Genomic DNA, 23,645 nt, shown 5'->3' with positions numbered 1-23,645 from the left:
TGGCATGAAAAAGTTGAAGTGGGGGGAGAAGAATATAGAGGAAAAGTATGGGAAGGTGGTCATGTTGTATTAAGTGACTTCGTGCTGAATTTAGAGCCAATCGATGGAATTGGGTTATTAAGCACTCATGGAGTTCATGGCTTTTGTAGTCTTTGTTAATAATAACAAAAAATAAGAAAGTAGACATACTGCTTGTATGTACTGTTCTGATGTAGTGATAATAAGCTTAGAGTTAAAATTGCACACTTAATTCAAACAAAGAAACTAGAAACCTGCACCAAATTTCTTTTGGGTTGTACTTAGCTTGTCCTGTCCCAAATTAATCTTATGCAATGCTGTATGTACAAGAGGTGTAGCAGTAGAGCAATGTTTCATTAAAAATGTATCCTATAAAAATCAGCATTCATTTAAATTCTGATCCATTGCATGTAAACAGAGCAAAGTTTATAAACACTGTGCTTGGGGGTTTAAAGTATATTGTTTCAACAGGCAGTCCCCAAAGTTAATTCAGAGATGGGGTTTACATGTGTGTATCTGCTGGAGAGGAGTGTTCAGCATCTAGGCTGGAATTCTCAGATGCTCTTACTCATCTCCTGTACTGCTGAGTTTCTGGCTTTTGCTTTTAAACTGTTCCCAGATGTTGTTAGAAATGAAGTGTTTTACAGTGCTGTTAGAATTCTTTAAATCGTGAGATCTGTCTCCTGGCTTGTCATACCCCTTGGGAAATTCATGACTGTAGGCTGAGAATGACTGTGGTAAACACGCAGTGCAGCTGAAGTTCTCCTTTTCTCTTTCATCTGGGGGAGGTGAGGGGAGGGAGGGAAGTGGTGGAGGGGAAAAGCATCCCGCTCCTGTGAGAGGTCTGTGGTATCAGCAAACTGTATGCCACGAGTCAGGATTTGTTGAGAGTGGGTTTTGTTATCTTTCGTAGCTTTTCTAACAGGGCTTCAAGAAATGATTTTAGGTGATGCTGTTGACTTCTTAACAAAGTGCAGTTCTGTTCATTTGTTTGCTTTTTCTGGTAGTATCAGTGCAGTGTTTTTGTAGTGTTAGAAGAAGCCTGCGCGTACACCCTTGTGATAAGCCTCCAGTAATATACACAGTTTGTCATGTTAGGTGCAGCTGTAACTTCTCATCAGAGTCTTCATGGCTTGAACTATTGGAAAAAGCTGATAATATTTCTCTTCTATAAATGGGTGTCAAAATACTTTAACGCTTGAAAGACCAAACCTCTTCAGTAGCTCTCTAGCTTAAATTTACAATTTTGGGGGGGAGGGAGGTAGAGGTTGGTGATGCTTTTGGGAGGAGGGTTGGATGTAATAAGATCTGGAGAATCCTCAAATTATTTAAAGGCCTATCTAGAATGTGAGGGAAAATTCTTAACTAAATTATAAATAGTACTTTTTCTTTTTTTGATTAGTCTAGAAGGATGGTATAACGACTTCCTGAAATTACATCGGTACTTAATATAACATGTGATAGCTTGAAGCTTTACAATAATCTGTTATGGGGCGCGAGGGAATCTGAAATGCAGCTACATAAATTCAGTTTAAGTAGTGAGGGACTCTGAGTTAACTGTGCCTGTTAAAACAAGGAGCTAGGAGATTAATTTGCTAAGCTAGTTGCTTTTTCTTTCTCTTTGTATAATTGTTTTTTGTTTGTTTGTTTGTTTTTTTAACTGTGGAAGAGACAAAATGTATCCAACAAGTACATATTTACAGATATTAACTGAAATATTGAAATAATGCCTTCAGCTTCCAATACACAAAATAGTTTTAGTATATATTTTAAGTTTCTCTGAAGTACCTATTCAGAACCTGAGTTGATAACTGTTTCATCTCTTGCTGAAAGTGATCCTATATGTCACTTTTGCGTATTTTCATTTCATGGTTCAAGCCATGGCTTAACATTGTGTTTCTGCACCCTGGAAGGAAATACTGTGTCATTGGGGCCAGGGTGTGATAACACGGCCTTCATTGAAAAGACAGTATTGACTGCAAGAGATACAAGTTTTACTCCCTGTAAGAACCTAATCTGGCAATTCCTTGATTTACTCTGTCATAGTAGTTTGGCAGGTGTTGGATTCATGAGCAGGTGTTCTGGATATCTGTGTTACAGTTCGTGTTTTAGCTTTTATGCAAGATTAATGTTCTTGGCATTGGCAGGAATACAGCATTGAAAACTTCTGCTGTTGAGGACTAGCTGTCAGAAGATGACCTATTAATAGTACAATAGCAGTTCGTACTTCGTATTTTGTCCTTTCAATTCTCTTTCCCTCATGCTAAAATGGGTATTCACCTAGTCTCTAGCACGTTGCTGTTACTGGAAGTTTCCTTCACAGTCCCTGATTGGGGAAAAATGTGGTTGCTTTTGGTGATTTTTTTGATTTTTAAACTTAAATTTAACCTTTTCTGTGAGCTGTGTGTTTGTGATACTCGGTCTTGTTCTGTGGTCTCAAACTTGCTTGATTCACATGCAGCAATTCGCATAGGTGGAGAAAAGCACGAAGGGAATGTTGCTCTTGAATCTTCCATTGAGTCTGACTCTGTGTTCCTCAGAGATTCGAGCTTGGTTTTCTTGTTTCTGAAACACTCAATAGAATTAAGCTAAACCAATTGGAAGATTTCTTCCCTTTGGATGATTTGAGCAATGGAAGTGGTGTGCTTAAGACTGAGTCCAAGATGCTTAGAAAATGGGTTGTTAATTCTGAAATCAGGTGTGAGATAGCGATGAGGAACTTTGTCCTTGGAGCAAGGTGCAAGTTGTTTTTGGCTTATCCCCCTCTAAAAGATGCACACAAAAAATGTCTTATGCCCAAACCCACAAATCTAATGAAATCTTATCTCTGCTGAATGGGTGTAAGAAAAACAACTCTCTCTGTGCTATAATTTTGGAGATGCTTGTGTCACGTAGCAGTGCTAGTTCGTACGCTGGCTTACTTGAAATGCTTACATTAAATTGTTAAACAACTATCATCTTAAGATAACCCTTCTGAAGTAAATAACAATTACCAGCCAGTTGACTGCTTTTGATTTTATAATTTGATCGCTCAGTTTCCACGTACATCGCGTGTCTTCTGCTGCATAGCTGTTCTTGAAGGTACGTGATTCAATGATGATCAGGGCTGTGTAGGCTGCTTAAGAACCACCAAGGGGAAACACCGATGTACACCCAGTCAGGTGGTCTGCTCACCTCCTGAGGTATCTTCGTCTCCTACCAAAAGCGAGACAAGTATTCACGGGGGTTAATTTGCATAGATTTGCTCTACACCTGAGATGTCTTGGTGAACACTAAGAACAAAACAAATGCTGTTTATACTTGATATGTGCTAACGTAGGAAGCTTGCATTTAGTTGTTCTCCTGAAGCAAAATTTTTAACTTTTTCAAATGCAATGACAAAGTCTTGTAATTGACTGTATTTCTGTGAAATGTGAAAAAGGTTTCAAAATGAAAACTCTTTTCATTGCTCATGAAAACAAATAATTGAATAATTATCAAGCCTTTAGCTTTTGGTTCCCTTTGGATTTTTCTCTGATGTGGAGTAAGAAATTACCAGTTTTTAAGAGCCTGATTTATTAGGAGCCAGGAGTTCTTGTAACCTCCTTTACGTGCTGCTAGTCAGGGGTTGCTCATTCAGCTAACTTCCTGAAGCTGAAGACAATTCAGATAAATTGGAGATACTTTAGAGTTGTAAAATTCCTACAGGCTTCAGGGAGAACATTCACTCTTTGGTATTGGGGGGTTTCAGTTGTTTCTGTAGCATCAGTTGCAAATTAATGCATGGCATATTAAGGAAAACCAAAACTGCCACAGAAGTATTTCAGTATGCCTGACTTTGAAGGGATTCATGTCTGAGACTGCTTCTGCCTGTTGAGCTGTCCAGGCTACCGATGAGGGCTTCCAAGCAAGGGTGGGTGCATAGCCATGAGCAGAAATAACTGCAGCATTACTGAGGGAGCAATGCTGTTAGGGATCTTAAACTCTGAGGCCTTCTAACCATACAAATACTGTGTCAGAAAGCAGACCATTAAAGAGGAGGAATGCTGGTGTAGGCATTTATATGGAGAGCCTGTGTTAGCGTGTGGCATTAACAATAGAGAGCAATATAGGCTGAGTAATGGAGACTTTCTGTAACTTCTCAAACTTATTTCCCAGTTACGTCCAACTAAATTTTTCTTTAGTTATAGCTCAGTGGAGATCTATCTTTGCATTGAGAATGAGAAGACTTCTTGGTATTAGCCATTACTTATTTTTAAAGGAAATCTGTTGTTGATTTGATGGGCACAGCTTTGTTGGTTGCTAGGAGTATTCCTTAAACTGTATAAAGTTTCTTCAGACCCGACATTGAAAGCTAAGTAGACTTTAATGGTGCTGTGCATACGCATATGTACTATTTTTAAGAACTTCTGGATATCAGGTATGGATTAAACAAACTTTAACGTGTCACTTTTTGTCTATATGCATACAGTGCGCTGTGATGCAGTGTTGAAGGTTTGCTTTTATGCTTCTTGCAGCCATGCTGCAATGAAAGGTGATATCCTCAGCTTAATTTAGCAAGTAGTTTTGAGGTACCGTGTAAGATGTTTCACAGACTACCCTGGAGACTCTATCATAGTGTCCATAACAGATTGAAAAGCTTTTACTTTACGAAGAAGATGGGCTGTAACTGACTTCTTTCCTCTTTTCCATTTTAGTTGTTACCTGGTTTAGTGTTGAGGCTGCTGGGGAAACACTCTTGAAGTAGGGAAAGATCTAATTAAAAAAAATGTTTAAAGGATGTCTGGTCAATTCCCTTTTAGAAAGTTTTTGCTTCCTTAAGTGAACAAAGAGAAATATTATAAGGGCTTTTCAAGAGATGGAGACTTTTTGGAGTGGGGAAAGAAGAAAAAGGAGGGAAAACAATAGGAAGGAAAAGAAGCAAAAGCCTCTTCATCTGTGTCAAGTGCTCATCTTGAATATAATTTGAGAGATTATCTTTTAAGTTTTCAGTTTAAATGCTACTCTGATTTTTTTTTTCAGCCTACTTCCGAATAGTCTTCAAAAAGACTGTTTACTTCGTATTTGTCATGTTTTAAGAATTACAGTGAAGATGCAACTCCCTGCTCTGAGCTGTGTTTTGCAGGACAAATGGATGTCCCCAGACTGAAAAGCAATAATATCCTCTGAAGACAAGTCTTTTTTCAAATAGGGGTGTTAGAATTGGGCTAAACTCAATATTTCTGTCTATATATTTTCCTTGTAGTTTCAGTTGGATATAATATTTTAATTTTACATACAAAATATCAAAATATTAAGTATATTATGGGAATACAGTAAACAATTACAATATTTTAATTTGAAATGCTGAACAAAGTTACTGCTCAGCACTTCTCTCTCAAGGTGGCTGTATTTCAGTGGTGGGTGAAACAACTGCTTCAGCTGCTCTCATTGCAAAGATTGCCATGTAAATATACTGCTTTACGTAGATTTCAAGTTGTTACACTTATCTGAAAAGACAAAGTGTGCCAAATCTGAATAGGTTTGGTTATGCTTGCTTAAGTTCTTCTAAAGGTTTTCCCTGTCAAACTGACATTTTTAATATCATCTTTAAAAATCACAAAATAGAGGAAAAAAAATCTCTTACTGTCTCTTTCTTTTTAGAGAGGATCTGACGAACTTCTTTCAGGCAGTGTACTCAATAGCCCGAACTCTAACATGAGCAGCATGGTAGTTACTGGTAAGTGATGCCCTTTCAAAGGAGAAATCTATCATTTATACTTGGACTCATTTCCTATTTACAAGGGGAGAACACTGAAACAAGATTCCATTGTGCTATAGAGGGATAAACTGTTGGCATGCATCACACTGTAGTGACCTTGTACTCACAAACCTCAGGTATCTGAGAATAATAATCCTGTAAAACAAAAAGCAACTTCCAGATGTCTGTACAGCAAATTGTTGGTGGGTAACAGGATGAAAAATTACACCTGTCTTGTACTGCTGCCTTCAAAGTAAGGAATAAGAGCTACCAACTAAAGGTAAACAGCTAACAACTCCTCTATGACATCTGCTTTTTCACACATGGCCATCTGTGAGTCTGAGTATTACGGAGAAGGATGCTGCCCCATAATCCGTAATAGAGTATGGCTTCAGGGAACCAGAACGTGGTCTGGTCCCATGTAGACTGCTAAAGCAGTAAACTTCACTTTGCTACTGCAGTCTGAGATGACAGCGTTACAATCTCAGAACGTCAGTGCAAAGTGAGTGTAGATATTTTTTAGTCACATTTATGGTGTTAGTAGATAGAATTATTTCGTGAATTGGCACATAATAAAATATCTTTCATTGCAGTATATGCTCTTGAGTGTTGAACTTGCACTGAGTTCTATCAGAGGGGCTCACCACAGAGTTGTGCTTTTTCTCTCCTTTCTCTTTTTCCCCAAGAACACATGTATTTTTAACTTTCCTCAGAGATGTAGACGAAATAGTTCCTGGTATCAGTGGTGGTGGGTCTCCCAAATAGTTGCCTGATTCACTGTTCTAATGTGCCTGTTATATTCCCCCCGCTTACATTGTGTTGAGTAGTACAGCTACTCATATTAGTAGCAGATCTTTTCCTTTCCTTTTAATCCAGCAGTAGAAGACCAAGCTTCGCGATGCAGTTTCATTTTACACTTGCTGTGCTGTGATGGCAGCCATTGCCAGAGCGGGCAGTTCTGTGCTTTTTCTTCCTATATCCCTAGCACGAGCAGAAACATGACCAGTTGTGCGTTTTTTCCTGCTTAACACAATATTGGAGTATTCATACACTGCAAGGTGAGCTAACACAGCACTGAACTGTGCCATGGAGAAGGGCAGCTTTCCAGCATCTGGCCTAGGCATGCAGCTGTGCAGTCGCAGGGTGGGGTGGCAGAAGAGAGTAGTACTATCTCTGTTGACTGCTACCTAACTAGAGATGAGACTTTAGCATAGATCAGAAATAAGTGTAGTGTACTTGTAGCCATTTTAGAACCCCTGGAACAGTCATTTATCCCTCTCCGCTTTTCTTGCTTTCTTCTGGTTCTGAAAGAGATGCATCTTTTCATTTTCTTGATGTCCTATGCAGTCCAAGATAGTACTGCTTCAGCAGTATACTTTCCTTTTAATTGTAGTTTCTCATTTAAGTAGTTTGAGTTGCGGGGGAGGCTGGGCATTGAGCTTTGGACAGGGTGTCACTGTTACCAGGACAAACTAGTTTTTCCTGAGCGTTTTGGAATTTTCCATATATTTTCAGAGAAAATCTTACTTCAGGAAAACTAAATGGAAGTTAATTTATCAAAGGGAAAAAGCTAAAAGGGGAGGAAAAAAAACCACTATTATAGGCTTGAGTTCTCAGAAGAAAAGTTACAGAAGCTTTTCTAAGAAGTCTTGAAACTTTTTGAGAAAAATGAAATTTCTGTTTAAAGCTCTTCAAATAGAAGAGTCCATTATGTATACTGAGGAGTTCGTATTTAACACATGCAAATTCTTCTACCACCAACCACTAAAGATTTGGGAGGCAGTTTTCAGATGAATTGATCCTTATGTTGTTTTTTTTTTTAATACAAGGGAGACCTTCATACGTTGGTAAGCATCCAGAACTGTACATGGTTTCAGAGGAAAGATCTGGTTAACAAACAGCAGTGGCCTGAGATATGCTCCTGTATCAGGGTGGTTGCCTGTTGCAGTTTTCATACTGTGTAATATATAAAGGAGGTTGGTGTGGAAAAATAACGCCAAACAAACAAAATACCCAAGTCTGAATGCAGTATTACAATTCAAGCCATTTCCTACAGATGTCAGTGGGAAGGGGTTAGTTTTATTTGAGGCTTTTTGTTTGTTTTGTTTTTAAGCAGTTTCTTGGGATTGTGTTCAAATTTTTCTACTGCCTGCCTGTCTTTAAATGGAATTTAAAACCTGTAGAGTGGGCTAATTCAACAGTTTGGTTCTAAATTCGGTTCTGAATATATGAGCATGTATCCGTCTTGTTTATCAGAAGCCTGGAAGTACTTTTTCAAACTTGCACAGGTTTCCTTTACAATTTTGAACTGTAGATGCAGAAGTGATTAGGCCTGAAATGGAAACTGGTATATTAATTTTTCTGTACCTGTCTCCTGAAGCCAAATAAGTTGACGTATTTTTTATGTTCAAATTAATGTCCTCCTTTTGCTTAAGTGCTGCTTTTGTTTCAGTGCTGTTAGATTATTATTTTTTTTTTTCCTGTAGAAGAATTTTAAAACTCCTAAGAAGAGGGTTTTTAGCTGTAGCCCAGCCCTTGTAGATTTTCTAGGGTCTGTTCAGAGAATCTGCAGTCGTTGATTCCTTTATGAAGAGCTTAATCATTTTGTGAAAACTGGCCTGTTCTGTACCATTTAAAACTACTTTCTGTTCTTGGAGTTTGGTGTCACAATTTTATCAGACCTGGCCATTGTTTAATACATAGAAAACAAAACTGGTTTTGTCCTTGATATTTTCAACATATGATCCCATTATAATTTCTGAACAGATACCTAGGTGAACAGAAAAATGAGGCAATTTGTCTGTATAATATTCTGAGCCTTAATGGAAAAGTACGCAATCCAAAAAACACATTTGCCACCAGCAGTGCCCTAGTGGGCCTAAACTTAGAAAAAAACTTGATTCCCTCATTTTTTTCAAGTCTGTGCTATAGAAATATCTTAAAAAAATAAAAAAATAAAAAAATAAAAAAAAATTGCCTGAGGAAGTTTGTTTTAAAAAATTCTTCATTTAAAAAAAAAAAAAACAAAAAACAAAACAACTCATCATGCAAGTTGATGTTTTCCATAGAATCGTGGGCTGTGTGTGTCTTTAAGGATTTTGTCTTTAGGGGTAAGGTTAAACCTGAAGTTTTTAAAATGATCATCTTACCTTTTTAACATAGTAACTGTTCTGTGAGGGTAGTGTTTTTTGCTTGTTTCTGGTTTTGGTATTCAACTCTTTCAGGTAGTTTAATGCTTTTAAGAACACTCTTGTGCTAATTCTTTTTTAAAGGCACAAAAGTTGCATACTTTCTTTCTCCTTTGGAGAGCCTTAGATATGAATCTGTCCCCAATTTCTTGTCAAAGAAATGTGCAAAAATTTTGGACAAACATTTGATTTGCATTCTTACTGATTATTTGTACCACTGGTAGTTTGATAAACAATACAGAATTAAGCAAAATATCATCATGTTGGACTTTTAAAAGAAATTGATCAAAAAAGAAGGTTTGTTCCTTGAACGATTTCTAAACGGCTTTGTCAGCAGTATCCATCTTCCAAGACTATATAGGTATAAGAAAATTGGCAGTATGTTACGTTAAAGTTTAGTACAAGTCAGGTTACTATCTGAAGTAATGTATCTTTATTAAAAGAACTGCCTCAAAAGAAATTCAGACCTGGATATTTGAGGATGACTGTTGTTTTCTTACCCTTACTTCTGAACCCTTGCATCTCCTGTTATTGCTGTCTTTATCCTTAAGGAATTTCATTTAAGTTAAACATGTCTATTAATTACACAAGACTTAAACTACTTCTGCTAAAACATTTAATGAGCAGTAAGAAAGAAAATTCTTTTAACATTTTATGGTAGAATCCCATCTCCTAGATGATAATTTGTTGCAAGGAAAGATTTATGCAAGGTTTCGGGTCAGCAGATACCTGAGGTTTTTTTCTTCTAGCATGAGGTGACGTAGTCTTAAAGGTGTGTTGTCAGAACCACAGGCCTTGCACTACTCTAAGCGTTTTCCTTTATCTTTTCTGAAAATATTCTTGGAGTCCATTTTTTTCTCTACCATAACCATGCTTGGCTCTCATATTTTTGGAGGGCATAACCTTTTCATAGGAACTGTGAATTCATTTTTTCATGTTTATGCACAGCAGCCAGTGACTCAAAGGGCAGTCTAGATAAACTGAGACATGATTTGATAGCAGGATTCTGACAAACAAGAGCTGAAGCCAGGTTACATTTAAAAAAAAAAAATAAAATTGACTATTAACTCTGTATTCTTCAAATTTAAATCTAAGAAAATAATAATAATAAAAAATCTCTTGTTGAACTAGAAAGGGTCTTCTATGATGGGTTATTCTTATTTCAACCTTGCTTGAGGTAAAGGGCTGCTTGATGGAAATTTTAGGAACAGCTCTGTGCATGAAGATGCTTATGCCATGAACTGTGTTGCTAGAGAACCCACAAGCACAAAAAAAAATTAAAGGGTTTTAGATAAAAAGTGAAAGTTGGTGAAACTTTTATGGAAGTTGGCTTATCAAAGACAAAGGATTGAAGCAGAAAAAAATGGCAGACTTTTTCCTATAGTTGTCATAGCTTTTATTGTTTGCATTTGTGCATTTTAACTCAATCAGCCAAAACATTTCAAAAATCATTTTGCAGCTGAGCTCACTAAACTCCTGGAGCTTTAAATGATACTATTAATCTTGATCTTGTTTTTACTTCATTAGCAGGGAAAGTTGGTGGTGACTTTGACAGGTAATTCATTGTATTAACAGAATACTTGGCACTGAGGCATGCAAGCTAATAATCATGTTTCAAGTGCCCCGTTTAACTTATGGTATAAACATACATGTGCTGTTTTTGATAGCACATTAAGTGAAATTGGTTATTAGTTAACATTAATGATGCCTTAGCATAGGTAATTTACTTCTGAAGTTTGCAAATTGATTACAATTAATAGTAATTGGAAAGATTTGAAGAAGTACAACAGATGATTGAAAAGTATCGTAACATATTAACAGACTATAATTTACATTTTTCTACAGACTCAGGTGGGCATTTGCATGTGGATAAACTGAATTTTAATGCTCTGAATGTTTAAATATCTTCTTTCTGTAAATTTAGAAATTTGAAGACAAAGCAACAACAGTAAAACCATATGACCAACCATGCTGTTGTGGTTTAACCTGGCTGGCAGCTAAACACCACACAGCCATTCGTTCACCCTCCCCTCTCCCTCTCTGGGATGGGGGAGAGAAACGGGAAAGTGAAGCCTGTGAGTTAAGATAAAGATAGCTTATTAAGACAATAAAATAATAATAACAGTAATAATAATAATAACAATAATGTTGCTAGTAGTAGTACTACTACTAATGTTCACAAAACAAGTGATGCACAATCCAGTTGCTCATCACACACTGACCCCCAGCCTAACCCCGAGCAGTCCAGCCCTCCCCCCCCCAGCTAGCCACCCCTATCTATTGTTCATCATGACCCCATATGGGATGGAATACCCCTGTGGCCAGTTTGGGTCACCTGTCCTGGGTCTGTCCCCTCCCAGCTCCTGCTGCACCCCCAGCCTGCTCGCTGGCAGGACAGAGTGAGAAGCTGAGATGTCCTTGGCTTGGTGTAAGCACTGCTCTGCAGCAATTAAAACATCAGCATGTTATCAGCACTCTTTCCATCCTAAACCAAAACACAGCACCCTACCAGCTACTAGGAGGAAAATTAACTCTCTCCTAACTGAAACCAGGACAACAAAAACATCTTTGAGGATGGGAGAAATAAAATGTGCCCATTATCGTTAATTAATTTCTGTCTACATCACTATGCCACAATTCATTTTTTTTATTTGTTACACTACACTCTAGCCATAGTATATATATATTTTTTTAACATATTTTAAGGGCCAAAATTCAGTGCATTAGTTGTGGACTGTGGTATGCAACCTTGAATAGTCATTATACTATATTATAACTGTATTATAGTTAGAAAAGTTGATTAGTGTGGTTTGAAACAGTTGCAGCCTGCGTGCAAATGTGCTAGCTCTAATTAAAAGCAGTATAGTTAATCTTTTAATCTGCCTGATCATAGTTAGTTATTTGAGTTCAAATTCCTGATGGGCAATATTCCATCAGGAGTAGTATAATAAAGTTTTATTGCTCTTTGGTCAAGACTTTCCTTTGCATGTGGCCTGTGTCCAGAGTAATGATCCATCTGTTGTTACTGATGAATGCTGTCGTTCAAGTGGTAAGAACTCTGCAGCATAGCGGTGCCCCAGCAAGACAACGATAATGGGGTATAACGTGCTTTGAAGTACAAAATCTTACAGGATGTGCTTCTCTCTCCCTAAAAATCCTCAAAACAACAACAATAAAAAAGTCAAGTTGGCATTGAACATGTAACTTGTAATTTAAGAATTAAAAAATGGAAACTTAAGAGAATTCCACGTTCTTCATGATTTTTACCTTGAGTACATAATCTACTTTTTTCCTCTATTTCCAACGTTCTAAATTCCAGATTTTATCTTTAGGTTGAACTCCAAGATGTCTTTATGAAAAATACAAAGCACCTCAATTTTCCTTGTTTTAGGAACCTGCTGGCCCTTGTGCCAGAGTCTCTCACTGGATCAAACTGAAGGTCCTTCCTTCCTACCTTTTATCTATGATGTCAGGCCAGGCACATATGCTTAAGAAAATCTCAGATGAAACCACAGATGTGTCTTTGTCTTACACCCTCACAGTTTGTGGTTTTCTGTGATTTCCTTAGCCGGTTGTTTTAGAGGCAGGTGATTGTTTTCAGTAACTACTGCTATATTTAATGCTCCTGTCTGGTCAGAATCCACAATTTTAAACTAGGTATTTTCTTAATTCTGTTGCCTTTTACTTGGACAAATATTCCCTGTGTGGATATATGCCTGATGCTCTCTCTACTTGTTAACTATTTGGTTAGGTGAAACAAGAAATATGTTTGATATTAGCAACAACAATTAATAAAACTGTTAGCGAGCCTCTTGTTTGTACTGAATGAAGTGATGGTAGTGAAGGATGAAATAAGTGCTTCAGGAATGCATAACTTTGCATTTCTTTTGTAGTTGTTTGGTGGGGTGTACTGACCATTGTGATACAGAGATTAACTTCTGCAGAAATGGCAGTTATCAATTTTTACTATTGCAGATATAGAGCAATTTATAGTTAGTGTCTTGTGATGAAATTTGACCTTTTTTCTCCTTCTTTTAAAGAAGTAACAGATGAAAAAAACTTTTTTGGTATGCAGAATCTTTGCCAATACCCACATAGTTGCATTTCTGTATTAAGAGATGGTGTAAATACAAAGTTTTTTTGTGTGTGTGTGGAAAGTGCATGAGAAAGAAGAGTATCTACTGCAGTAGCTCTTAATTTATAGAGAACATGTTCATTGCAGTTACTGTGAAGGAAAATTATACATCTTAAAATAAAGGGTTTATATATGAAAGTAAAACTATAAATATTTAACTCGTGTGTTTTGGCCTCAGAACACTTGAGGCTATATTATGTCTTAAGTGGTGGGGAGGTGTGCAAAGAAGAACTTCTGAGGATGAAATCTTCTATTTTAATGTTTTCTAAAATCTTTATCAGCAGGAAGTATGTTATTTACTGTTGTCTAGGAGCTACTCTGAACTTTAGGATCTGTTTTTCTGCAAAATCTTACCTGTGAGCATTGAGGTTTTTATAGGTAGAATGCCACAGATTTACCATATGCTATGTGTATGTTATACTTCATTTTGTTGCTCATATATGTAGGTTTTCCTTCCTTTGTTTAATAAGGTAGGAGTTTCTAACTAAAAACGTCAGGGAATCCAGATTGCTTAGACAATGCCCGTTTATAGACTTTGACTCTAATGCATTCAATTTCAGTGCCTTGGGTTTCTGTGCACTAGGGGTGTGGCTTGGATGTTGATTACGTTTAGACTGCAGGATCCTACTTAGATGGGAGAATAATGCTTTTGAATGCTGTTTGCAGACATAAGATTTTGTTTAGAATTAGACAACCGATGTCACCAGGAAACTGCAGTTTTTTCCTCTCCTTGCTGGAGAACCAAAGAGGGTTTGCATCAGTGCAGTAGCTGTTACAGGAAAATAAATGAAAATTATTCAATTCAGAATTACAAAACATAATAAATATTCAGGGTTAGATTTCTGTTTAATTGAATGCTTTATCACCACAGAGCCGTGGGACTTCTCTTTGCTACATGTTTAAGGCAGTGACTTGATTGGAAATGAGCTAACACTGAATACTGTGTTTTAGTCATAGTGTTCTCACTTATTTCTTTTCCCCACTGTAGACTTCGCAGTATTATGCTCCAGTGCATCTTTATAGTTAAAAACTGTGGGGGAAAGGAGTTTGCATTGATCAGGCTTCCTAAGTCTGGTGGAAGCCAAACTATGTGATGAAATAGGTCCTTGCCAATGAGCTCCCAATTCAATAGCAGTTAGCTTCTCAGCAGTAGTTATTAGTTGTCATGTGAGATTTCCCCTTCCAACATTCCCTTACCCTCCCCAGTTTTCTGCAATTTTGTCCTTTTCCAGAAAGATCTTTCAGGTTGCTCATTGCTGTAGTCTGTTTCTGACACAAGGCAATGTTATTCTTAGTGCCTTGTTCTTTTTTGTTAGAGAATATAGTTGGTGCTTTAACTGTAGCTGAACTTACCTTTCAGTGACTCAGAACAGGTTGTGTTCCCATTTTTAAACACTGTGGCTTTCTGTTCCTGAGCGCAGTGTAATGATGCATCTCCAGCTGAGAAGTATTATTTAAAATGGCAAATAAAAGACTACATAAAGTTAGGGGGAGATGTGTCATATGGTGCCAAAAACTTTACTAATTGTCTTAAAAGCTGATTTCATTTGCTTGACAAATACTTTGAAAATTCACATATATGTGCATGCATGTTTAATATCTGACACTTTATTACTGCCATTACTGAAATAGTAAGTTAGTGCTAGGCTATGCTGGCTGGATAACCAGAAATGTAAAAAGTGTGCTGTGCTTCATTCAAGAAAAGCAGTGATAGCTACTGCTGTGTTAATTTCTTCTGTCTTAAAATCTGGTCTTACATGTTTTGGGGTAAATTTCGTGGCTTCGTTTTGTGAATGTTGTCAGTTCACCTTTCACTCTGCTACTTACTGGGAAGGGTGTACCTTCCAAACAGCTTTGTTGGGCTTACTTGCCCCACTGCTGAAAGCTTTCTTCGGGCATTTTACGCAGCACTGGAAATAGTTGTTGACAGCAGGCCTTAAATGACCACCCAAGTTTTGTCTTGCATTTTTCAGTGCATAATCCTGTATATTTTTGTGTATTATTTTATTATATTTATTTACCTTCTATATTAAATGCTATATCACAAGCACTTTCTAGTTTGCCTCTTATTTTTATTAGTAAGTGTTTGATGTAGATAGTTTAAAAAATAAACTTACGTGAGATATTTGAGTCACATTTGGGCTCTAGGCTACTCTTTAGGAAGAGATATTACGTAGTACAATATTTTTATTTTACAGTTCTTTAAACCTACTGCAGCAAAAGTTGAAAAACTATAAAATGAAGAAAATCAGATAGAAAGGCTTATAGATGGCAAAGTAAGGTAGTCAGGTATTACAGAAATTACTACAGGAACTGGAGACGCATTTCCTCACAGATCTATGTGTGTGAGTGGTTATATACTAGACTATGATCCTTTTTTAATACTAACATTTGGATTAGGATTCAGGTAATCCTAATATAGGCCTTAGTTTTAAGGGGAAAGAAAAAAAAGAGAAAATCAACTTAAAACAATCTTGGAACTTACTCTGTGAAAAAAAATGTGTCAGAGTTCCGTGTTTTCGTTTCTTGTTGTTAATGTTCCCACATTTAATTCTTGAAACTTGTAATGAGTTCAGATTACTTAGAAGTTTAAGAATAAAAAGGCACTGGAAATACACTTTCACTATCACTGCAACTCTTCTATTCTTTACAAGTTTGTAATACGTTGACTGTAGAGAGTGGCAGGCTTAATGTCTCACAGTGGTTTCTTCTAGCTTTCTGTAGAACGTAAATTAAGAGCTAGGCAAGGCTATTGTGTAATGAGTGTCAGGTAAAAAATGAAAGTACTTCATAAACTTTGTCTGCCAGTGCTTTTTTAGGATAACGTGCTGTATTCTGCCCCATCTCAGTTTGAAAGACAGGAATCTGGCTACCTGAAAGATGAGTCTCCCCACACTTTCAAAACCTGATACAGGTTAGAGCCTTGTACAGACTAAAAATGGACTTCAAATCCTAGCTCAGTGTGCACTTCTGAAATTTTACTCTTCTGTGTTCCCTCTAAGTTTGTCCTTCTCTTCTGTGAAGAAAAAATGAGGTCACACAGTTAACAGGCGAATATTGCCTAGATCTTTTTTTTTTTTTTTTTTTTTAATTCTAGGTGAAAGTAATTCCTAAATACTGAGTAGGAATAGTTGTTTTTAAGCATTTTAATTTTTGATGGAGATTTTTCTAAAGCCTGACTAAAACATTGATCTAGAATTTAGCTTTTTTCTTTTTATTCCTTATCCTGTGTATTGGGAGATGAGGGAAGATTTCAAAAAGCTGGGAGTGAATATTTTATTTATACTTGATTTCATGAAACTCCACACTCAAGAAAATAAGCAATAGTCATGAGGTTTGGCAGTACAGCAAAACAAAATATAAACTATTGCATGGATTCATCCTCTCCTAGTGTTGTTGCTTGCATGCTACTGGCTGAATTTTCACCAGTTGCAGCATCACAGGGATTTCGTTGTTCCCTAGAATAAGTTGGAAAAGGCTTAGAAAGTGTTCAGCCATGAAATAACTTTTTAAAAGCTCAGTTTTAGAGTATTATTTTATCTCCTAAATATATGACCTGATTCTAAAGCATACTGACTACTTTTTTAGTTTTAGATCAATCTAGATTGTAATTTGAGAGAAGTATTAGAAAAGAAGGCTAAAGTAGAAAGAGAAGTGTTCCAATTAGAAAGAAGTTTAGCTATTAGAAAAAGATATAAGGGAGTGATTGAAATAATTTGTGACATAGAGGTATTTCTTTTTTCCAGCACTTCCTGTAGTGGAAGTGTGAAGAATGACCCTATTACTGAAAATGGCAACAGTTCAGAGCTTTGGTCAGAGAACGGGTTTGCCAATTTCGCTAGAATTGGTGAAAAGCTAGATAAATGTGTTACCTGGTCTGGCTGTTTGGATCCAGAACCTGAGTATCCACTCTACACTTGTGAAAATACGAGTCCATTCCATTCTGCGTTTTGAATCTTCAGTGAGTTGGCTTGGTTAGGCAAACTGAGTTAAAAGCTTAAATTCTTAATTATGATTTTGGCATACTCTTAGCAAAAGTTACTATTCTCAGTACACTCATGAATTAATGAAATATTTTTGTGCACGTGACCAGTTTAGGTCTAAGTGACTTTCCTGGATGTAAAATCTGGATCATATTCAGTTATAGCTGAGTGATAATTGAGGACTTATTTATTTTCTTCCCTTTGGAAAATGCTGCCCTCAGCTTTCTTACAAGGCCAAGGCTTTTGGAGAATTTAATGTAAATACTTAATATTGACACTCCTTCTCCCTCTCTTATTTCTTCTGACTTCTTTAGTTAGAAAATAAAATCAAAGTAATTTTGTTGATAATTTTTTTAAAATCCTTATTGGTATCTGCCATCAGCCATGGTTTTGAACCCGAATAATTACATAAATTTTTCTACTAATAATATTTTTTTTTTTTTTTTTGAACATCTCTTCTAAGGTAAAATGAGGTGGAGTATCTCACTGTCAGCTGCATGTTTTATAGACAGAAATATAAAAAAAGTACATCTGAACGCTTTCCTCATATCTAAATGCATTCTGATTTCCAGCATTAATTCATTAATATCCATGTATCTTTAGACAGCTTTTAACCCTTTCTGATGTTTGCTCCAGTGACATATTTATAGGCAGTAGTTTTATTACCTTGTAGCTGAAGTAAATAGTATTTTTGTTGGCTGCTTTTCAATGCAAAACTTCTATCCAGCTGACTAGCTCTTTATTTCATGTTCCAGATTGATTTTTTTTATTTTATTTTTTTTTTTTTTGAAATCTTTACGAGAATTCTGGACAACATTGCAAACTTATCTTCCTGGTGTCTTGTTACAATGATGTCGATTTTTTTCCTTGTTTCTACTAGGAAAATTCTATATTTTTCTTTTTATTCTCCTCCCTCCCAGTTAGTAGCATTGTTTCTAATAGCTGATCTTCCCTTTTCTGTCCACAGTTCATAATGGTCACCTTGTACTTGGCTCTTAAACTACGGGGATGTAAATTTCATCAGACTTCTGTAATGTCAGTCCTCTGTGTCATCACTTTTATCCAGTGTCATCCTTCTCAGCATTTAATGATTTTTCCTGCATTTGTATCATCAATAAATTTCCTTTGAAACTTTTATCATTTCTTTGTCTGGTTACTTAGTGAAAACAGTCCTTAAAAACAATTTTCCTTAAAGAGCATCTTTAGTCACTTTATTCCATTGACATCTTTCTCCTTTCAAAAAAAAATAAAAAAAAATCTGGGTGATCTTTTTTTTTTACATATGGTTTTTATTCAAGCCTTTCTGAGGAGTTATTAGTATTCCTACATGGCATTATACCCTTCACTGAAAGTGAGATAAAAAAGATTTGCTGTGTTTTTTATCTTGCTTAGAAAATATGTTATCACAGAGCTATTGAGTTAGTCTTGAACAGACTTGAACCACGTAACACTTTTTCATGTTCTTCCAGTTGCCTCTTCAAAATTTGTTCTAAACCCTTGATTTTTATTTAGATGAGACTAAGAGGTGGCTCTTTTAAAATTCTCATGTTTATAATGAAAACCATTCTAACAAAACACTAATAATAGCAGTAAGCTCTTCAAACAGTCTGAATATGTCTTTCAGCCAATGGTAATGACAACAAGAAATTCAAAGGTGACGATAAAATGGATGGGGCTCCGTCTCGTGTTCTTCATATCAGAAAATTGCCTGGGGAAGTAACAGAAACAGAAGTCATTGCTTTAGGTTTACCTTTTGGTAAGGTAACCAACATCCTGATGCTGAAAGGGAAAAATCAGGTAATTTGTCGCCTCTTTTTTATTATTATTAACTTACTCTGCCTTGTAATTCTGTTTGGGAGTGTGGGGTGGTTAGCAGCTACATAAAGTAGAAAAGATGGCTGTAGGATAAATACTCAGTTCTGCATCTTCACAGATGAGTTTTTGGAATGTAGTAGCTTAGCAAATAAAGTTGGCATGTGGAGAATGAAATCATCTTCTAGAGACTGATATTTGGCAAAATACTCAATCCAACCTCTAAGTGCTGTGTTTTTCTGTGCTTTTAATATAAAGATTGTCTACTTTGTAAATACTGAAATTTACTTGTCTTGGTATTACAGGCTTTTTTGGAACTTGCTACAGAAGAAGCAGCTATCACTATGGTGAATTACTACTCTGCTGTGACACCTCATCTTCGTAACCAACCTATCTATATCCAGTATTCCAATCATAAAGAACTAAAGACTGATAACACATTGAACCAGGTATACTGTTCTGCACTATTAGAAATACAGACAGTAGAACATGATTCATGACGCGTAGTCTTGGCTTGTGTAGCATATATTTAAACCATCTACTTTTGTCCACATTCACTGCTGTTTTACCTATGTTGTTCCATTTTATGATATTGAAGGGGATTCTGCTTTGTGTGTAAACTTTCCATTAGGATGAATTTTCTTCATGTGTTTTCTTAATGTAAAATAGATTCTGAAGATGCCTTAGCTTTATTTTTTTTATATAAAATAAATTCTCATCTTAGTTTAGAAACTGTAGGACAACAAAAAATAACTATTTAATTCTGGCAACTGAGATGCTAATGCCTCTTTGAATTTCCATAGTGATAATGACTAATACCTATGTTTCAATGATCTGAATGATCGCTCTGGTAGCACTGGTAACATCAGTTTATGATCTACTGTTCCTCAAGAAGAACATGCTAATGTACAAACGTACTTGATAGTAGAGGGAAAAACAAGTTCTTGCTTCTGCAGAACCTATTTTAAAATAGATCTATCATGTCTGGGTGTATTAGGACAGGAAATTTAGCAAAAATAACGCCTTTGCAAAATAGGTTTTCCTAATGTGATGACCCTGTCTTACAAATTGTAGGGAAAAAGACATTCATTTACCACAAGTAAAATTACTTTAAGGTTAATTTGTCATATTCCATTGATGTTACAAAAGATTGTGCAAATACAGAGTTACATTTTCTGTTACTGGTGTCCTGTCTTAGATAAGGTATGGAAATAGTAAAGTTGTAGCTGTTATCTTTAAAATGATTATTCTGAAATTATTTTTAAAGACATCTTGGTTCAGATCAATTAATATTGATTTTCTTGTCAATGTTCCAGTTCCTTAGAAACTTTTGATAGTTTGTCTGTCAGAGGTACTCAAAAATTGGTTTTCTTTTTTTCCAAAATGTTAGTTACAAAGGAAAATAGTTACCTTTATTTTGGGGGGAGAAGAATGGTGTCTGGATTCTGTCTGCATGCCAGTTTATACTGGATACCCATCCAGTATATTGCCTTAAGAAGCTTTCTGTGGTATTGTTCTGTCTTCTATAGTGATGGTAGTTTGTGTACATCCCAGGACCACCTTCACAGCACGTGGGATGTAGTGTGACTCTTCAGCGGCTTTTATGCCACCATACCCTTTGATGCCCAGTTTTAACATTCATATTCCTAGGATTTCAGATCTTTCCTTTAACCATAACTAAAGACTATAAAGAGGTACCTGGCAGTAAGTGTTCTGTAACTAGCATTTCATGAGTCCTACTATAAGCCAGAAGGGGGTTGATTATTCATTTTCTGTTAGGAAAGATAAAGGTGGTGCAGATATTGCTAGTTTTCTGAACAAAAAGAACTTACTGTTATCAAAAGGCATTTTTATAGAGTTAGGTTGATTAATGATAAATGTAGTTGAGAAAACAAGATTTACCTAAAAGTGTTCATCAGGTTTGGTTTTTTAAACTGGTCATAATTTTTACCTGGAATGCTTGCTTTGTCTCTTCGTTCTGTGTTGTTTTGCTTCATAAGACTGCCCTAATGGAAGTATTACTTGGAAATCTTTTTTCCCTCTACTTTTTCTTTCTCAGAAAAAAAATATTTTGATGCTTTCAGTTCTGGCAGTAGAAGTAGTTTAATGTAGTAGGTGTATGTTTTTACGATGTTGTCATTAAACTGAATTTCTAAGACCTTGCTTGTGTTTCAAAAGAAAACAAATGGGGGGGAAAAAAAAAAACAAACACAAAATACAGCCCCAGTTGAAGAGTATTTTCTTTTTTTCTTCTTAGTAAAGGGTGTGAATATCAGACACCAGGTTGTTTACCCCTCTATGGATACTACTTTCTGGCACTGTCAGTTCTGTGTATTATTTCCTTGTGTTACAACTGAGAAGTTTGGTAGTGTTTAGCATTATCCCTTTCTTTCAGAGCCTTCTACGTAATTAAAATGGAATTGAAATGTTAACTGTAAGACAAACTGGAAACACCACAGAAATAGGCTTCTGTAGGCTTTTTTCTATAAAAGAGTCTCGAAGGAGTCTTGACATACACAAAATCCTCTATTTTTTGTCCTTATTGGTAGAACAATATGCCTGCTTCTGGGAAGATTGATACTTATGCAGTCTGAAGGCTTAATTGATGTTTTCATTTTTTTCACAAAGTTGGACTGCATTTCACTTCTGTTATTTTCTGTGTGTAGCTCTGATTTTTCTGAAGATAACCATTATGAATATCGCTAACTAATTTCTAGCTATTGTGTTGAAATATTAAATAAGATCTCTTTAAATGTCTTCTGTTGCTTTGTGTCTTCAAGCGGGCCCAAGCTGTTCTTCAAGCAGTGACAGCCGTGCAGGCAACAAATGCTCCCATAAGTGGGACCACTGTGAGTGAGAGTGCAGTGACTCCAGCTCAGAGTCCGGTACTTAGAATAATTATTGACAACATGTACTATCCCGTAACTCTGGATGTTCTTCATCAGGTAAGCCAAATTTTGCTTTAATTTGAGCTGTGATTGGCAGGAACTTGCGTGTAAAACTTTATGATGTTTTTGACAGATATTCTCTAAATTTGGTGCTGTATTGAAGATAATCACATTCACAAAGAATAACCAGTTTCAAGCGTTACTGCAGTATGGTGATCCAGTGAATGCACAGCAAGCAAAACTAGTAAGTATAGTTCTCTTTTAAGGCTAAGCTACAAAACATGGATTTCATTGTAAGTGCCCAGAAGAGAGTGCCTTCTTACTTGTGGGACCAGAGTATGATGCAGCAGTGACACAACAGAACGAGATCCTAATTTTAGTTCATAGCATTGTCTATGCTATGAACTCAATTTGCTATGAACTAATGCATTGTCTATGCATTCAGAGCATAGACTCTTCTGTCCTTGATATGAGAGGCAAGAACCAGTAATTACTTTTATTCATTACAGCAGGAGAGAGAGTATGGATAAACAACGACAAAGATTGACTGTCATCTAGACCAGACATTTTGAATTAAGTGAATAAGATTTGTTAGCAATAGGAAAAAGATTTGTGGCAATAGGAAAGGTGAACCAAAAGGGAAGGATAGATATTATTTAAAAAAAAAAAATGAAGGGATAAATATAATCAATGTATATTTTTAAACCTTCGCATACATTCTGTGTTTATGGAAGGCTGATTAAAATTGATGTGTTGGTTGTGTTGCATAGTAGCATAGAATGTGCTTATTACCCATAGGTGACAGAATAGCTGAGAACTTAAGGGGAAAAAGTGAAGGAAAGTGGAGGAAAGAAAAAGCAGGCTTAGATTTACTCTGCCTTTAAGAATTATGACTACGTTGAGATAAAGATGGACGTTAAAAAGTAGAAGATGGTCATTTTTATCTTCATCACCATATGAAATATTGGGCGTTGATTAAAAGAGTATGGGGTGGCCAAAACAGGGAATCACAAAAAAAAAAAAAAAAAAAAAAAAAAAGGCCATCAAAAAGAAAAGTGTAAGTGGTGTTCTTACTCTGAAAAAATAAGTTAGTCAGGGACAAGGACTTTGTCAACTTGGCTTATGATGATCTACTTTAATCTACCCCTGAAAACCAGTCTGGAAAACTTAAAAACTTGGAATACAGTTAAAATTATTTTCTGAGATGTATAATGCAAAATATTAGATGGTACCTCAGAATAGAGGGAGGTGCAAATACATTACCGTAATAAATAAAAACTCCCATGGATGGGATACGCCTTTCAGGTTGTAAGTAGAATTCAAATAGTGATACAGAAACGAGATCTTTAACCTACAATTGTTGCAGGAATTGATTGTAAGCCATTTGAGGTATATTTTAATCCAAGTGTTTCTCGGGTATTTGTTGCGGAGTGTTGTAATTCAGTCTTGATTCGTGTTTGCAAAGTTGTTCTTCAGTAGTAGATATTAATAACTCTTTAAAACAAGTGCATTTTTGAAGTAAAATGTAATATTAAGTGATGCATTTTTTGACTTTATTTTTTGGGTTTTACCTATGTTATCAGAAGATCTAATGGAAAAATGTTGTCTGTGAAATGGACTGTATATTATATCCCTAGAATTACACTGATACATGTAATTTGCAAATCAGTAAAGAAGTTGCAAAATAACAAAGGATGAGGTATGTAAAAAATATGAAAAGAAATACAGAATCTGGTGCTGTTGTTGACTTCAGACAAACTGATGCTAGCTTGTTCGGACACTGGAGTGGTCAGCTTCTGTGTGAATGACTGAACTTAATTGAATAACAGTGACTCCTGCACGTGGTCATTGTCTGAGTGATCCTGAAGCTGTTGATCCAAAGTAATGAATTGGAACAGGCTT

The 23,645-nt window shown here is 36.1% G+C and overlaps 1 protein-coding gene across 5 annotated transcripts in view; it reads left to right on the top strand.

Moving 5' to 3' along the window:
- Positions 1–23,645, top strand: part of PTBP2 (polypyrimidine tract binding protein 2) — a 48,324-nt gene that overhangs the window by 7,776 nt on the left and 16,903 nt on the right. For 4 of the 5 annotated variants that reach the window (XM_084291009.1, XM_084291008.1, XM_084291007.1 and 1 more), the window contains exons 3-7: positions 5,641–5,716; positions 18,668–18,840; positions 19,161–19,304; positions 21,636–21,800; positions 21,877–21,987. In XM_084291009.1, coding sequence (XP_084147135.1) covers positions 5,641–5,716; positions 18,668–18,840; positions 19,161–19,304; positions 21,636–21,800; positions 21,877–21,987 — 669 coding nt within the window. The remainder of the gene's footprint in view (positions 1–5,640; positions 5,717–18,667; positions 18,841–19,160; positions 19,305–21,635; positions 21,801–21,876; positions 21,988–23,645) is intronic. The other variant, XM_084291010.1, reaches the window with a different exon arrangement.

This window comes from Netta rufina, assembly GCF_964035555.1.
Source record: "Netta rufina genome assembly, chromosome: 8".
NCBI classification, from domain to species: domain Eukaryota; kingdom Metazoa; phylum Chordata; class Aves; order Anseriformes; family Anatidae; genus Netta; species Netta rufina.
Note: the sequence above shows the minus strand (reverse complement) of the source record. Positions and strands in the feature narration are given on the sequence as shown.